Source organism: Malaclemys terrapin, chromosome 12, assembly GCF_027887155.1.
Source record: "Malaclemys terrapin pileata isolate rMalTer1 chromosome 12, rMalTer1.hap1, whole genome shotgun sequence".
NCBI classification, from domain to species: domain Eukaryota; kingdom Metazoa; phylum Chordata; order Testudines; family Emydidae; genus Malaclemys; species Malaclemys terrapin.
In genome coordinates, this window is record NC_071516.1 from 30,419,562 (window position 1) to 30,437,428 (window position 17,867).

The 17,867-nt window shown below is 48.6% G+C and overlaps 1 protein-coding gene across 3 annotated transcripts in view; it reads right to left on the bottom strand.

The window, feature by feature from the left end:
* ACSS2 (acyl-CoA synthetase short chain family member 2) overlaps nucleotides 1-17,867 on the bottom strand; it is a 65,290-nt gene that overhangs the window by 17,013 nt on the left and 30,410 nt on the right. For 2 of the 3 annotated variants that reach the window (XM_054045512.1, XM_054045514.1), the window contains exons 3-8: nucleotides 9,257-9,348; nucleotides 8,263-8,366; nucleotides 7,756-7,828; nucleotides 6,777-6,852; nucleotides 5,741-5,858; nucleotides 3,148-3,186 (exon numbers count right to left, since the gene is read on the bottom strand). In XM_054045512.1, coding sequence (XP_053901487.1) covers nucleotides 3,148-3,186; nucleotides 5,741-5,858; nucleotides 6,777-6,852; nucleotides 7,756-7,828; nucleotides 8,263-8,366; nucleotides 9,257-9,348 — 502 coding nt within the window. The remainder of the gene's footprint in view (nucleotides 1-3,147; nucleotides 3,187-5,740; nucleotides 5,859-6,776; nucleotides 6,853-7,755; nucleotides 7,829-8,262; nucleotides 8,367-9,256; nucleotides 9,349-17,867) is intronic. The other variant, XM_054045513.1, reaches the window with a different exon arrangement.

Consider the following 17,867-nt stretch of genomic DNA (forward strand, 5'->3'; position numbering starts at 1 on the left):
GTCAGACAGTTTCTGATCCATAACAGTAGTTTGCCTCTCAGCCCATGACTACTTGGTTTCCTTAGTAGCCCTCTTGTGAAAGTCTTGTCAAAGGCATTTTTGAAGCCCAAATAAGTATCAATGGGTTCTCCTTTACCTACCATTTTGCTGACATGTTCAGAGTTCTGTTCTGGGGGCTGAGACAACTAAGGAGGCATATGATAAAAGTCTGTCAAATCACAAATGGGGTGGAGAAAGCAAATAAAGAAATTTCATCTATCCCCTTCACATAACACAAGAACCTGGGGTCACCTGATGAAATTAATAGGCATCAGGTTTAAAAACAAAACAAATAAACAAATGGAAGTACTTCTTCACACAACACACCGTCAACCTGTGGAACTAGTTGCCAGAGAACATTGTGAAGGCCAAAATTACAATTGTGGTAAAAAAGAACTAGATAAGTGCATGGAGGATAGGTTTATCAATGGCTATTGGCCAAGATGGTCAGAGATGCAACCTCATGCTCTGAGTAATTCTAAGTTCTAACTGCCAGAAGCCAAGACTGGATGACAGGGGATGGATCACTTGATGATTGCTGTGTTCTCTTTGTTCCCTCTGAAACACCTGGCCCCAGCCACTGGCAGAAGACAGGATACTGGGCTAAATGGACCGTTGGTCTGACCCAGTATGGCTGTTCTTATGTTCTAGTAGATTAGATGCATGACTTTGTTTGTCCCTATTATGTTAATCTAGGCATCGTTATAACTAACTTTAATGATTGCTTAGACCGATTTCCTTGATGCTGAAGCAATGTTCACGCAACTGATTTCCTGAGTCACCCACAGTGCCTTTCTGAAAGCAAGGTACGTTTGCTACTCTCGAGAAGATGAGCTGATTTTAATAAGTGACTGCGTATTACTGCTAGTGGGTAAGCCACATCGTGAGTTCCTTTAGAACTCCCCGTTGCAATTTAGTAACTAATGTACTTCAACACCTCTGACCCCTCAGTCTGACAGTGGCTCCTACCCTGTTTCCCCGAAAATAAGACATCCTCCGAAAATAAGGCCTACTTACAGTTTTGCCTCTCGTTGTAATATAAGGCATCCCCCCGATAATAAGACCTCCCCGATAATAAGGCATCCACCGATAATAAGGCATTTTTCATTTCTGAAAAATAAGACATCCCCTGAAAATAAGACCTAGCGCATCTTTGGGAGCAAAAATTAATATAAGACACTGTCTTATTTTCGGGGAAACAGGGTATTAACCTAAAGAGTAGGTCCGACACCTCTGCACTGACATTCAGGTAACGATATCCCTTCTATTGGAGAACCTTGCTAGTTACCCACACTGTGCTATCCTGGCCAGTCTGCTCCCACAGGGTGACACAGACCCTGCGTGGCTCCATCAGGGCGGTTTACAAAACCATCCTGCAAAGTAGAGTGGAGAGATTTCAGAACATTTCCTCCTTTTTGACTTCAGAGCCTTTTTTAGCCGCTTCCTCTATTTTTCGATATCCCTTCTCTATAGTTGATGTCACTGTGCTAGTTTTTGGTAGAATTCCTCCCCTGAGGACGTTGCATTCAATTAGATCGTGCTCAGTATTACTTGTGGGTCAAGCAGTAATTATCGTTGAGCCAACTCCTGTTTATTCTTCGGACTAAGTCGAGAGTACCCTCTGCTCGTATGTACTCTAGAAATTAGCTAATACAATTCTCTTGGCTTCTGTCCTGCAGCTTGGGACAGGTTCTCTGCTCATTCCCAATGCTACGGCAGGAATTAGCGAGATACAAGAGAACAGAGGGCGACAGTGATGATCTTCAAAACAAAAAGGTGGGATTTTCATAAGGGCCTAAGGGAGGTCAGCACCAAACTCCCATTGACCTGAGCACCTAATTCCCTCAGGCTCCCTCAAGCATCCCAGCCTAAGATCTGGGCAAACCCTCCATTAATGGAAACAGTAGGCGTGCAGTGTCCACGCCCAGAGTAGCAGCACCTTGCCAGCAGGAACAGGATATCCTGCTGCAGTTCTCCTGGAGCCATCCTGTGCCCCTTCCTGCCCAGCCTCTGTTACCCATGTCAACACACTGATTGGGGCCAGCCAGTATATGAGAGAAGTGGTGAACAGCAAGATAGGCCCATTTCCCGCTGTGTTAATACGGGTGGTAACACAAGGCAAACACCTTATCACCAAAGTGTACACACTATTATAAACTGATAAGAGACTTTATTCCAAGGAGCTGGTGTGAGGGCTGGGCTGGGCGAGCTCCTGCTTGTTCAGACGAGCCTACTGCTTTACGAGGTCTCACGCACAACACTGTGCCATGGACAGCTGCACTGCCTAGCCACCTCTTTTTATGATGCAGAATGCTTTCTGAAGAGCCCCCTTCATCCAGATGGAGCCCCACACGCAAGCTCCTTTTTCACAGAAGGCAGGCATTAAAGCTGCAGGCTCCCTGCTGCACAAAACCGCCTCTTACTTACCCGTGTCAATGTCTGTGTGGGTAGAAAAAACATGACATTTGAAAAGGAACATCACTAACGGGTTTAGTGAGGATTAGTAGCAGAGCTCTCCTTACACAGAACAGCAATTGGAAAGTTAACTTCAATTAGTGCCAACTTCACTACAAAAAGAGGCTAATTTTAAGACCCGTTTTTAAAGGTAAACAGATTAAATGCCATCCTAATACTGGACACACGGCTTGTACATCTGCCGTGAGCCTGCTGTGTATTGTGCTGCTCTCTCCACACCATCAGGACTTCTGCACTAGCCGTTTACGAAGGGTTAAAAAACAGGCAAGGATATTACCATCAAACAAACCCTGACCCACATTACGAGAGTCTCTGATATTTGTTTCTCCATCTACGCCTCTGCACATTCATGCAACTACAGAAGATTTCTAAAATGTTAACACAACAAGGTTAGCATTCCCATCCCATCCCATCCCAGGGGAGTGGTCTGCAGACCCCCGGGTGACTAAGGCCAAGGGGGTCAGTGAGTCTACCACTAACATGCAACTGCTGGTAACCCGATTAGGAAGATACACATGGCTGTGCAGACACAGAGAGAGAGAGAGAGAGAGAGCTGTTAGAGAGGTGGAGCACTGAGAGGGAAGCAAAGGGGAGAGGTGCTGAGAGGAGGAAGCTGCTGCTAGATGTAAATACCTTGGGATGGAATCTCTTTGAGCTCTCAGTCTCTTTTTCCTGTTAAAAATCCACAAAGAGGGTGTGTGAGTTGAGAAATGGAGGATCCACATTGGGCCTTCGTCCACTTCTGTGCACACAGGGAGTTTTCCGGGCTAGCGTCAGGATGGCTCAGCAGGCAATAGATTCCTATTTTCATGGTGACGGAGGCTCAGCCAGGAGGCACTCTCTGAATGAATGCCTGCCCTTCATTTCCACTTCAGTTCTACTCCCTAGAGATTCACCTCTTCTGCTAAACACTGTGTAGGCCACCACCTGCGAGTGTGCACACAGTCCATTGGGAGTAAACACACAGACCAGTTACGCAGCTATTTAACCCTCACACGGTGTGTTCAGCGCAGGAGCAGCAAGTGCAGGTGGAAGGGGACAGGTTTGGACCCAGGACTAAATATCAGCATTTCAGGGAGCGCTTACATGGATTTACCAGGAGGAGGCGTTAAGTAATGAACAGCACCCCACAGCATCTATCACCCTTCTGGGTCTTGACAAATAGTAACTCAGCCCTAGGTTACACACACACCCTGACAGGCAGGGCCCAGACAATATGTACCCAGTGTGAAGGCAGGCACCACCACCCCAAGAGAAAAGACAGACTACAGCCTACAGATCAGATGAACGGAAGCAGAATCACTAGGCTGCAGTTAATCGATTTGTTTAAAATGAAGTGTGCCCACTATTTTCCCTGTATTTGGAGCTACCCAGCATGGCTAACAGGCCAAAGTTGCAGCAAAGACCAACATATACGGCCAGATTGTCAGGAAAAAGAGGGGGATACGCTGCCCCCTACAAAACAGTGCTACCATCACAGATCACCAACATGCCTATGCAACCTGGAGCCTGCACATCCATGCATGCAAATACCCCATCTACTGTGCACACATTTTTTGAAGGGTGCATATGGACTATTACTTCGAAAACATGCCCAAGGAGCGTTCAGGAGCATGAGATATTGCGTTCCACACTTGGGGGAGCAAGCACACCATTCAGCAAGCCTCAAACCTGCCATATATTACCACTATTTCCACAGTGGTCAATTACCACGACGACATGTCAGAATAGCAGCTCTCCCAACCCATTCCAGTCACACTTGGGACTGTTGGATGTCTATCATAGACGTGACGGACAGCACTGGCATTGACCTATGATACCACCTTGCAAACGGGGCAGAAGGAGCAGCTTCAGGGCACTAACCTGAGCTTTCGCAATCTTGGGTAACTGTCAAGGAGGGATTCCACCTCCACAACTGGGCTGTGGTCTCCTTCCAGCGAGAGGAGGCAGAGATGGGCAGCACGTCTCTTGGAGTGTGCATGTACACAGCATGATTGCACGCCCCCTCAAGTACTTGAACACCATGGTCAGACCATCTCCCTCCTTTTTCAGTCTCCTGCACTTCACTGGCTTCCACCCCTGCCTGAAATGTTCTCCAGGCATCTGGCTCCAAGCCTCTTAGGCACCATCAGCTGTGCTGGAGAATCGCAGCAAGCCCTCAGGCCCAGCAAGGCCATACTTCACAGAGTTCTCCCAGCGCAGAGGGAGCAGACAAGACTGCACTCAGGAAACGTGCTAAAAACAGACTGAAATCCCATAGGGCATAAGTGTTGGGTCTGTGCAGGGCGATGCCCAGGGACCTATCCAAAGGTCATACCTACACTTCGCATGGTTGATCCTTCCCCCAGAGAGACAAGCTATCTTCTAGAATGCAAGGAAGTCGCTAATCATGTAGAGAATTCCACTCTCCCCACCCTGCCAAGCTGTGCTGCCTTCAGCTCCACCTGCAAGCGGAGAGGACACTTGCCTTAGGGTCCCTACAATAATTTAATATGTTTCTCTCAGATGGGGAAAAGCCCTGCCTTGCAGACTGGTTGCCTCTGAGATAGCTGGACATTTATTGATAAAACAAGACCCTGTGCCTTGCCTCAAGAAGCAAATGTCACGTGCCCAGCAACTGCAGCTGTTTGACCTTTCTAGTCAGTTACTACAATACTGTGCACTTGGTTTGCCTCCAGGCCACTCAGTGAAAGCTCCCATTTACCCACAGCTCGAGTCACTGCTCAGCTGATACAGCCGCCTCTCCCCACACTGTCAGCAGGGAGATAGAGGCAAGGCTGGGAATCGGACTCAGCTGTCAGGGTTACGGGCACTTTCTGGGAAGACGTGTCATTGTGCCTGGGAGGGGAGATGGCTATTTTCGTTCAGAAGGAAAATTCCTCTGCCAGAGAGAGGAACATGTCTCGTTCTAGCTCCTGGGCTGCTCAGCTCAAGGAATCTTGCACTAACGTGGGTACCCAGCCACTCCTTTTGGGGAGCTGCCAGGGGGGTTAAAGGAAACAGTAGGATGCCAGGAGGGGCTCAATCATTTCATTGGGTGGTGGGTGGTTCTTGAGAGGTCACATTGCACCATAAATCCAAAGGGGAGGGAACAAGCAGCAGGGAAGAGTCTGCACACACAAAAGCCCAGAGAAGCATCACAGTGGTGGTTGTACTGATCGATTTGTTGGGCTCACACCCAGAGCAACGAGGGAATCCCTCCTCCTAGCTTCCTGCGGGAACCCACCTGTACATCCTGGCACAGCCTCTTCAGAGGTGGCGATTTGCTGCATATCCCGTCTGACACCAGCTCCTCCTCCCTTCCCAAGTGCTTGACCACAATGCAGTTTTTCAAAGGGGAGTCTCTGCGAAGGGAAAGGAGGAGTCATTAGCCTGCTCCCGTACAGCCACGGACCCGTTATACAGGCTGCTGCAGAGACAACGAGGCTCTCACTGCACTGGCTGAGCATGTTGGAGCTGCACAGCTCTCCGAGGCCAACATGCTGATTGTATGCGATTAGTTACTGCTGAAAGCAATCATTCCACCAGTAACAGCATGTGTTGCTACCCAGGCCTGCTTGCTCCCACAACCGCTGTCTCAAAGAGCTAACTGGCAGAGCAGGGAGGGCACGGAGTCGTACTGGATTCACCTCGTGTCTCCCTCAAACTGAGCACCTGAGCTTCCAGCCTCAACAACTAACTGAAACATAACCGAACAGCAAGGTTACCACAGCAAACGGCTCAGCATTCACCATTACTCCACTGCTGGGGAGAGACCTGCACCTCCATCACTTCTCCCACCACCATTCATCTCCCTTCCCTGTGTCATTGCCAGATCCCGGGACTGTATTTCCTAGCAGCTCAGGGAAGGAGCTTTCCCAGGCAACTGGAAAGGAAGAACTTCAGTCAATTGTCTGGGTTTTTGTTGTTTTTGTTTTGCTTTTTGCCAAACAAACAAACAAAAAACAGTCAGAGGGCAACAGGTGAGACCAGCTTCCATCAACGGCTACTGAGCACACGTTACACACAAGACCAAATAGCCTGCACACCCATAAGGTGCACAAGGTACAATATGCACATTTAGAACAGCAGCTCAAGGTAAAAAGGTGTCTTTGCAGTGTCTTTTAAGTATATATCTGGGCACACATTAGGACCCACCAAGTGGATTGCTTATTTCCAGACTCTGAATCACTCTCCAAATAGGTACTAGTAGGCTTAGGCCTACACCAAAAAGATGCCTCAGCTGACCAAGGTCCCCTCATTCCAGGCGAAAAGAAACTTACTTGTCTTTACATTTCTGCAGGGCCTCGTCTGCGATCTGCTTCAGGTTAATCAGCTTATCACCTCTATAAAAGGCATCTACAAAACAGTAAGTGAATCATTAAACTAGCCCACTAGCCAGGACAGCCTACAAATACTTGAAGGTCATTGGTATTAAGGAGGGGAATGAATGGTTCCGGGAGGATGACTGGAAGAGAATATTTGCACAGGTGTCAGGAAAGGTTGCCTAACAAGATCAGTTGAACTACAGAAGACTCCTCCAAGGGAAGTGGTAAAATCCCCTCCTTGGGAGAGGTTCACATTTAGGCTGACCAAAACACCTGGGAATGTTCTGTAGGGAACAATCCTACACTGTCAGAATGCAGACTGCACGATCTAATAGGCCTTTCCCATTTCTCTGGTTGATTAATAATATAACCAGTGCTACAGAGACCATGGTTGGGCAAAAGGCAGGGGACTAATATGCAAATCTCACAGCACTCCAGATGGACTGACATCTTGCTTTACAAGTTAAGATGTGTAGCAACACATTACTGGACTTCTTCAAAATGCTGCAGTTTACTGGAGGGGTGGGAGGGCACCACATAAATGATGCATCTGGGAAACTGCATCAAGAAGCATCCAATTTATTTCAAAGAGAAAAGCTGACGCACAGCTAGTTTTTGAAAATACACTTGCTATGAAGCGTTGGCAGCAACACAAGCCATTGAGCAAAGTGCACAGGCTGCTTTTAACTCTCCGCTGTTTATCAGGAAAGGAGAAACAGTTACCAAAGCACATGTGCCAGTGGAACGTACCCCAGAACTGGCAATTCTATTCAGAAACAACTCCTTCCTCCACCCCATCTGAACAGAATACCCCATTTGCAGGAATATATTTTTCCTTCATTAATAGTTAATCCAGTTTTAAAAATAACGTCCGTAACCACGGCGTTAGCTGTGGAAATACCTGCAAGGTAGAGGGGATTGGGGAATATTTTACCTGCTGTAATGAGGAGAGAACAATTGGAATCGAGAATCCGTTCGCAAAGGGAGTCTGCTGAGAAACCTGCAAACTGACGAAAGAACACAATCATTCTCAGCAGCGAAGGATGCTGAAATGCTGGGAATTACAGGATTCAAAAAGGCAACAGTGAGCCTCAGAGCACTAACAGATACTGCCAGAGGGCCAGGAGGCGCACTGGACTCCAATGGGCCAGTCAAAGACCTGAGGCTCCCTTTGGAGAAGAGCAAGGTGATGGCCCCCTCCAGGCTGCTACCACAGTACAGCTTGCAGAGCAAAGCGAAAAGCTGCTCCACTTTTAAACTCAAGTCTTTTAGCGAGGGCAAGTGGGATAGGAAATGGCACCTTAATTTTAGCCGCCATCCATCTCATAATCACTGCCCAGCTTACCAACTCTTCTCAGCCCTGTCACTCTGCCACAGGAAAACTATCTATATCCCAAGCAGCAGCTCTGAATTTAGCATAATTCCCAGCAGTTGCTCCTACCACAATGGAGTGAAGCGCTCCAATTCTGGCACAGGCAAGCATGGCAACAACCAGCTCGATAATCATTGGCATGTAGATAGAAACTCTGTCTCCCTTCTTTATGCCTGTGAAAAAGAAACAGAAGATATTTCCCATGCGGGCAGGCTGGTGGAACAGCTAAGATTTCAATGACACGAGGCTATCAGAGATCTGTGCCCTGCTGCTCCTAGAGAAAGCATAGGAAACAACCACTACAGGAGACGGGAAATAGGATATAAAATCCCAAACTAGCAGAATGTTAATCAACATCACTGCCTCATGCCAAGAAGCTCTCAGTTTAAAGCTCAGCTGACAGGAGCCACTGGGTTGAATGTTTAACCTTGTATGCATTCATGTGTTTAATAAGGATGCAAGGCCCCACTGAAGATTTCCAGTGACATTAGCTTGGAGAGTAATGACTGACTGGCATTGTCATCACGATGTATAAAGCCAAAGAATCAAAAATGCTTACAAAGTTTTATAGTGAAATGGCAACAATATGAATGCCAGCGATTTTCAAGCCATGTAGATGCAGATGCACAAGTGTGCACACACACACTTTGCTTTTGTAATCAGTGAAGTTCTTGGTAAGGCACCTGGAATGGTTACTGCACCAGGGTGTCACTCTATGCAATGCCCCTTTAAAGAGGTACCAATGCAACCAGCTTCCGGTGCTATCATCAAAACCTCTAGAAAGTTCCTAGCAAGGTGTCAGTTATAACGCAACTAAACACAGTAATGGATTTAATAACAATAATCTCTAGCCCTTGTATAGTGCTTATCAGTAGCTCTCAAAGCACTTTATAGAGGTCAGTATCTTTATCCCCATTTTACAGATGTGGAAACAGGTGTGCAGAATACAGGCCCATGGCAGAGCTGGGAATCCAAATCTCCCAGGTCACAGTCTGGTGCCCTCGCCCCTAGGCAATACCACCTCCCACATCAGAGCAGCATAAAAGTGAGCTAAGTCAGGTACCTTGTTCCCGGAGAACATTGGCAAATTGGCAGACCTTGTGCAACAACTCGCTGTATGAGATCTTCATGGAATCCCCGGGTTCATTCCCTTCCCTGCAAAAACAGAGATCAAGATTCATTCAGAGAGGATTACAAGGATAAGCAGTAGCTGTGTAGCTTCAGCGCAGCTCTCAGCACAGCCTATAGTCTCTAATGAGCTGCCTTTCTGAGCAGAAAGGGCCAAAGCTTACCCTTCCCATCTCAGGCCAAACTCGCAATAGCAGTAGGATTTAATCCAGAGTCACAGCCAAGCTGAAACCCATCTCCAGGATAGGGCAGCATGGATGGAAGCAATCAGAATTCACTGAGCAGCACTGAATTTCCAGTCTCCAAGGGTGGGGAGGGTCACAAACAGTACAGATGGCAAGAGCCAAAGGCACCCCTGCCACAAAAACTGAAGCAGTGCATCCCTTCATGAACACACGCATTGGAGAACAAAGCCCAGATCTGCAGCACAGCATTTTGCACAGGCCCACCCTAGTTGGACATGCACATATGGATTCCTGGAAACCCAGGCCAGTGCCACCACTGGTGACTCGGCCACAGCCAGGACGGAAACCCCAGGGCGCAGCAGATGCAAAATGAAGGAGCAGAGGAGGATAGGAAAAGCTCCCCTCTTTCCCAGTACCATTTACCTGATGGCTGGGGAATGCGGAGAAGTACCCAAAGACTTTTAAAAAGCTCGCCCACACTGCAGTGCCCTGTCTGTAGTCCCCACTGGGTCTGCACTGACTAACGTGAATGCTCCCTGCCACAGCCAAGGCACACATTCAGAGGCTCAGAACATGTCATGATTAGCACCAGACATGGTGATGGGATGAAAGCCGAGAGCTGTCACTCAGAGAGAGGGGAAGTGCTTGCTGACATACTGGGCAGGGCATCAAGACACCACGGGCTTTGTTTTTAATTTGATAACATGCTGCATCCACCCCAGTGAAGTGCACGGGGTGCGGCTCATGGTTAGTCAAAGGGTTAACATGGGGGATGCAAACAATACCAGGCAGCAGACTTCCCACCCTGGTGTTAGCGCCAATGGAAAGGACTTACAACCTGGGCCCCTTCCAACGGGACGGTACCCAGCAGTTTTCTACCAGATCCTGCCAGCACACAAGTTTCAGTCATCTTTCCAGAATCGCGAGTCTCCGGTTCCTTCTCACCTGCATCCAGGATGGACCCTACATGGCTCCAGACAACAAGTGCTGCCTCTGGGGAGAAGGCAGAGCCATACCTGCATGCTATCCCCAGTTCAGGGGAGCAGAGCCCTCCCTGGAACTCTCCCCTCTGACAGACACTGCCCAAACCACAATGCTTGCCCGGTCGTGGTGCAGCAAAAAATATTCTAACGTGGGAGCACAGACCCAGCAGTTTAAAGCATCTGAATATCTACAGCCTACAAAGGTAGCTGCTGAGCCCTACTCAAGCTGCGCCCTGGACACCCATATCCAAACAAGAAAGGCCAGCTGTACCTACACAGGTGTGTGCATATGCATACATGCTGCCAAGGTACTACACCTATGTGCACACAGGTGTGCGACAGGCAATGGATCTGTCAATCAATGGCAATGGAAAATGGATTTCTGTCTTGATCACAGGTGCCAGCGTGGCCTCTGGCAAGGAGGAGAGAGTAAAATGAAGGGAGGGAAGTGAACTAAGGATTAGCGCAGGAGGCTTGGGCCCTGTCGACACTAGAGACAATTTTCAGACACTTCCCACCATTGCTAAGACCAGTTCAGCTCTGCCGCCATGAGCAACACTGGGAACCCTTGTGTAGTCAGATCCACTTTGAGCGAGGTTAGGTGACAGGAGGTTTAGCCATGGCAGCAGATGGCAACCCACTTGCAGTAGAGCTGTCAACATTGCCAACACAGGTGCAGATGAACTAGGCAATCTGAGTGTGGCCCTTGTGTAGACAGGATTTCAGGGTCAAGAGAGACTCGAGGAACTCTTCAGAGCTGGGGTAAAGCTGATGCACTGGCTTAGACCAGGTAAGAACTTGGCCCCAGAATTCCATTCTTGGATCTGCCAGGGAGTTTCTCAGTGACTAAGTTGAATCCAGCCCTCTACTGAATGCGACTCTCTCAATGGGAACAGAGAAGGGGAGCTGCTTCTTCCACCTACACTTAAGCAACAGGGCACAAGCTAGACACAGCCCTCAGAAGAGCATTAGCAGAAACATCCAGCAGATGAATCCCACAGGGGCATGTTGCATGAGGAGAGAGCATGTCCAGACCACAGGTGCAGCATGCTAGCTGGGTGCTCAGGCAGGCAGCACAGCACGCTCCAGTGCCAGCAGAATTCTGTCCTGGCCAGCAGGGCAGGTTTGCTTTAGCCAAGGACACAGCGAGCAGTGTGTCTGCTCCCCTGCCCCAAGCTGTCTGGGGTAAAGTGTGCCACACGCTGCCTATCAGGGAGTATGTACAACAGTCGCCCCACAAGGGGCTGAGAGGCTCAGCAAGCGAGTAAAGCCCTAGGATCCTCCCTCAATAGTTACTGAACTTCAGTGCTCACTGGAGTTGTTCCAGGATGGCTTGGCTTCCTGCCTCAAGTGTTACTTGGCTGCATTTAATTCCTGTGCCATTAACATATTATTACATCAGCAGCCCCCTCCACGCTCCCTCCCTGGCAACAAACTCCAAAGGAGCCCATTTGTTTCAGGCGAGGGTGGTGTCTGGTGGAGTAAGATGAGCCGATCACTACACCCTGGTGCAGCAGCCAATGAGAACAGATTACACTTCCCACCCTGCGCTCTGCGGAGGGTCAGACCAGTGGGGAGACTGCAACCCTGGCAGGCAGCTACAGGGCCAGAATTGGGAAACCGATCCAGAGATGCCAAGGCCAGAAGGAACCATTGGGATCACCTAGCCTGACCTCTCCTGTACAACACAGTCCAGAGACCTTCCCTACAATCATTCCTAGAGCAGACCTGTTAGAAAAACAGCCCATTTCACGATGGAGAATCCACAGCAACCCTTGTTCCAAGGGATAATTACCCTCACTGTTAAAATTTTACACCCTACTTCCAGGCTGAATTTGTCTAGCTTCAACTTCCAGCCAGTGGATTGTGTCAGACCTCTCTCTGCTCGACTGAAGAGCCCAGTATTAAATATCTGTTCCCCATGCAGGTACTTGCAGACTGTAATCAAGTCACCGGTTAACTTTCACTTTGTTAAGCTAAATAGACTGAGCTCTGAATCTATCGTAAGATTATGCTTTCTAATCCTTTACTCATTCTTGTGGCTCTTCTCTAAAGCCCCTTCAATTTATCAACACCTTCTTGAAATGTGGACACTACAATGGGACACAAGATTACAGTAGCAGTCACACAAGTGCTAAATAGAGGTAAAATAACTTCTCTGCTCCTACTTGAGATTCCCCCGTTTATGCAGCGAAGGATTGCAAGTCAAATCTAAGTATTTTATTTCAACACTAGTACCTTTATTAACCTGTAATCTCATTAAAAAAAAAGAAAAAATAAAAAAAAAGAGGAGGTGCTTTCCAGGGTGAATCCCTCACTTTTGCCTCAGAATACCTTGCCTCGCTGTATATATTAGAGTCCCACCAGAACGCAGTCCCCACACAAAGCAACTGTAAGGAATGTACAAGTTCCCTTTGCCGTGGGGCCTGTATGTCAAATTGTCACTTTTAATCCCACAGAAAATTCACCCAGTCCCCCAGGAGCAGAGCAGCTAGTGGCCACTGATCACACAGAAGCATTTTCCTAAGTGTGTGGATCACTCCGGCTTCCTAAAACACAGCACTTGGACTTGTAATTTTAAAGTTATTTGTCTTCTTAATAAGCACATGGTACAATACGTGAAACACTGGGGGTGAAGAATAAAGACTGGGCAGGATCAAAGCCTCAACATGCACTTCTGCTTCTTTTGGGGATTTTGGGTTTTTTTTTTTTTTTTTTTTTTTAAATCTTTTGATAAGAATTAGCTTCATCTGCTCAGTGTTTAATAGGGTTTCACTTGACTCGAGAATGAGAACCTCAGGCCTTGTGACGGGTTTGAGGTGCAAAATTTAAACATCTAGAATACCTTCCCCATAATGTTAGGACTGTTAATTTGGTATGGGTCCATCTCTACAGAAAAGGCTGCACAAACACAGTGTGGGAAAACCAGTCAGTGAAATTGATCAGCTATTTTCATTACTCAGGCTGGGTGAACTTCAAAAATAAGACTATAAATGACAAAGAGTAAATTGAAGAGTTCTTACAGTTCAATAGCCTCATGTGTTAGTAGCACAGGCAAGAAATTGCTGAAGTGTGATTTTTCCTAACAGTGTTTTCTTTAAAACTATGAGTCAAGAACCAATTTTCAAAATTGTTACAAAGGAGAAACAAAAGCTCCTTGAAATACTTTACTAAATTAAATACATCTATGAAATGCCATTTGGACCTGGCACCAATCCACAGCACAGTTTGAATCCTGGCATTTAACTGTTACTTCATAACTTTATGACACCACATGGATCACAGCATGAAGAAGATTTAACACTTTCAAGCCCTTGAGAGAGTCACAGCTACGTAACACTGGACTTCCAATCCTATGGTTTAGGAATTCCCATGCTGCATGTGCATATGTAACCCAATGGTATGTGTTACAGGGCCCCCTCTGTGCCTGATCCACAGAGGATAGGAACCATTACAGCCCGTAGCTACAGAGGCACAGTTCTTTAGCATAAGCTGTAACAGGTCATGCTTTTAGCTCTGGAGGTCCCTAGTACAGTCTGGGTGTGTTGGCCAAGAAGGCAGTGCGAGAGACACAGACAGACAGACACACCCCCACCCACCCACCCACCCCTTTGCCTACAGAGACCCTGCAGAATTAATTTTCAATGACTGTACACTACAAAGTTAGTGACTGACCAAACTAAAGATACTCAAGCAGGGGCGGCTCTAGGCACCAGCAAAGGAAGCAGGTGCTTGGGGCAGCCCATTTGCAGGGGCGGCAGGGATCCAGCATGGGAGCTGAGAACCAACAGGGGGCCCTGGGAGCCGTAGTTCCTTGGTTAGCTCCCTGCCTATACAGCCAGCCCTGGAGCAGGGAAAGAACTACATTTCCCAGCATTCCCTTGGCCACTACCAACAGGAAAGGGCAGTGGAGGGAGTGAGGTAGCTGAAACCTCATGCTGCAGCTTGCTGTGAATGGTGAGCTCACTGCTAGAGCGGGGTGGCCCTAGGAACAGGGAACAAGTGTGCCCAAGGAGTAGAAGGCTTTAGCCCAGCTATCCCCTTCTGAAGACTCCCCAGACTGGATTAGGGATACTGCTGTGATCTCACCTTGCAGCCCCCAAAGAAAGAATTGGGTGGACTCAATGGGCAGTGCCCCCCTCTATCTGAAGCCTAGCAAGGGTGGTACGTGGATCCCACTAGAATTTAAAATGAAAAGTAAGGGAGGGGAGGCTCTGGAACTGGGCAGCTTTAGATACAGAACCAGGGCATGTAGGAGGATTTCCACGTCTGAGCCATGGAAGCAGAAAATGATTTTTCCTTTCCAGATTTAGCTAATATTCAGAAAGGGAATCTAGCACCTGCCCTCCAGATTTGAACACCTCAACATTCAGGGGTGCTCAAGCTCAGTTTGGGTGGCTGTTACTTCATTTCTCCCAAATCAAATATACTGATCCACTGTAACTTGCTGTAGAAAAAGTAGGATAAAATTGAGCAAGAAATGCTTCCCTGTGGTTATTAGGACTGGAATTGCTATTTTCAACAGCCATTGCCTTTTGTTTGTTTGTTTGTTTAAAAGGAAGACAGTGATATTGCATTGGCAAATTCCCCATAGAAACAAAGAATGGAAGAAAAGAATAATAAAGGCACCTCAACTTTTCCTCATTTATGGAGGACAGTCTTATAATATGCTTCCAGATATCCTCCAATCACACAAGCTGAAAATTGTTCCACTTTAATAGAGTTCTGTAACCATATGGGAACCAATCCTATCTGTGTTCTGTGCACATCTAAAATTCCTGCTCAATGACCCGCCCTGGGAGCGAGTTACCAGTGACCCAGGACTGGGGCGGAAGGAGGGTACAGTTGGCAGGGGAGAGCCCAGGGCTGGGGCAGCAGGGAGTGGGGTGGAAGGGGGAGAGCCCAGGGCTGGGGTGGCAGGGGGTGTGTGGGTGGGAGGGAACTGGTGGGGGGAAAGGGGGGAGCCCAGAGCTGGGGCAGCAGGGGGTGTGGGTGGAGGGGGTAGAGCCCAGGGCTGGGGCAACAGGGGGTGCAGGGGGAGGGGGGGGAGAGCCCAGGGCTGGGGCAGCAGGGGGGTGGGGGGAGGCCCAGAGCTGGGGCAGCAGGGTGGGAGGGGGGTAGCCCAGGGCTGGGGTGTGGGACAGCCAAACATTTTTTTCTTGGGGCGGCAAAAAACCTAGAGCCGGCCCTGTACTCATGTCCCTAATTAAGCTGGAACAAACACACAAAAGACTGCTCTGGGAGACGTCAGGCAGCTGCTGGAGGGAGCAGGTCAGCTTTGAACTATGCTCTGAACTCAGGTTTCCAAAAAGGAAAATGATTTCCAAAGTCAAGGGCCTTCTACTGAAGATCCCCACCCAGCAGCCCCCAGATACCCACTTCCAGGAACTGTTAGCCAAAGCACATCAACAGGTGTCAAATAACATAATGGTGCATTAGAAGGGAGACAAGTCTCGGGTAACCGGTTTCAGAGTGGTAGCCATGTTAGTCTGTATCAGCAAAAAGAACAGGAGTACTTGTGGCACCTTAGAGACTAACAAATTTATTTGAGCATAAGCTTTCGTGGGCTAGAACCCACTTCATCGGATGCATGGAGTGGAAAATACAGTAGGAAGATAACACACACACACACACACACACAGTTGCCATACCAAACTGTAATGAGAGTAATTAATTACTCTCAGGTAGTGGGTGCCAAACTCCATAGGGCTTCTAGCTCCTTCTCAGCACACAGTTTTAGGCGAGGAGGAGCCAGCAGGCTCTCCAGAGCATGCTTGCAATGTGCTCCCTGCAGCTAACCCAGTCACCAGATTCAGAGCAGCTGTGACACAGCAGTCACCCCCGGAAGTATGCCACAAGAGGAGTGAAATAGAGGAGGAGTTAAAGGCTGAGGTATCAGTAAAGCAATATGGGACCACTCCGGTAGATGAGATGTACCCAGCTGGGAGCAAGAGGTACACAGGAATGGCTGCCACCCCAGGGAGAGGTGGGGGAAAAGCCATCCCTTGGCGAGGGATCAAAGAAGGATCTATTATAAAAAGATGATCCGTAGAAGCCTGGGAGATCTCATTATGGGGGCAGGGACTGGTTTGATTAACTGAGGTTTTTTAATCTGCTGCAGAGTCCCGGAGCTGGAGGAGCCAAGGACCTCTGTTATTTGAAACACGCAGCATCCCAGCCCCAGGTTCGATTGGGAATCAAGTTTAACAGAGCTCTTGAATACGGCAAAGGGCAACGGAGGCCAGCCAAGCTGTTAGCATTCAACACCCATTCTCCCTTCAGCACAGGGCAAGCACAGAACCCTTTCTCCACAGCCATCTTCACTGCAGCATTCTTCAGTCATGGAGGGCTGGCTTCATCTGCACCAACTGACAGGGTGACAAACACGCTGGTGAGAAGTCTGGAGAGGCCTCCGGGTGTGAGGAAAGGTGGTGTGGGAAGAAGAGCATGGGGACTAATGCCTCACCTAGCACCTGCAGCTCACACCAGGAGAGGGGAAGCCAAGAACCTGCCCCCAGATGAGTCACAGGAATAAATGTCAACATCTCAGTGCACCTGGGCACGTCTTCACTGGCAATGTTAAAGTGCTGCTGCGGCAGCGCTGTAACTTGGCTTGTGTAGTCATGACATAGCGCTGGGAATAGCTTCTACGAGGGGCGTAGCTCCCAGCGCTGGTGCACTGTCTACACTGGCGCTTTACAACGCTGAAACTTGCAGCGGTCGGGGGGGGGTGTTTTTTCACACCCCTGAGCGAGAAAGTTGCAGCGCTGTAAAGTCCCAGCCTAGACAAGCCCTTAGATGACCTTGTAAGCTACTGTTTGTGTAACCTGCTTGAGCAATGGTCAAACACATCCCCCACCCCAGTGTTTGCACTCCACAAGCAGCCATGGCTTTTATCAGCAGGGATCAGGTCTGAGGGGATGTCACCGATAAGCAGGTGTAAGGAGAGAGGGGTTGTTCAGACTGAGTGGGGGAAGGATAAGGAGTAACAAGATGAAGCTGCGCAAAGGAACAGTTTCCTGGAAGGGAGATCTGCCAGGCTGTGTGACAGTCAGTCTCCCAAGGGAGGTGCAGCAGGACCTGAGGCACAGCCATGTTTGGGGGCCCAGACAGAGCCCAGCAGGAAGCCAGCATAAGGGTAGAGCAGACAGACTGAGCCTTTAAGAGCATCTCCCCCATCTCCCTTTGGCCAACAGTACGAGGGGGAAGGCACACACCAGCTACAGCAATAGTTCTCAACCTATTTATCATTGTAGGCCACAAAGTGTTACCTGGGCTGCAGGTTGAGAACCACAGTGCCCCCCACCTAACCCTCCCCACAAACTCCTATGCCCAGCGCTCTCCAGCCAGAGACCACTCCACAGAGAGGGGCCAAGAG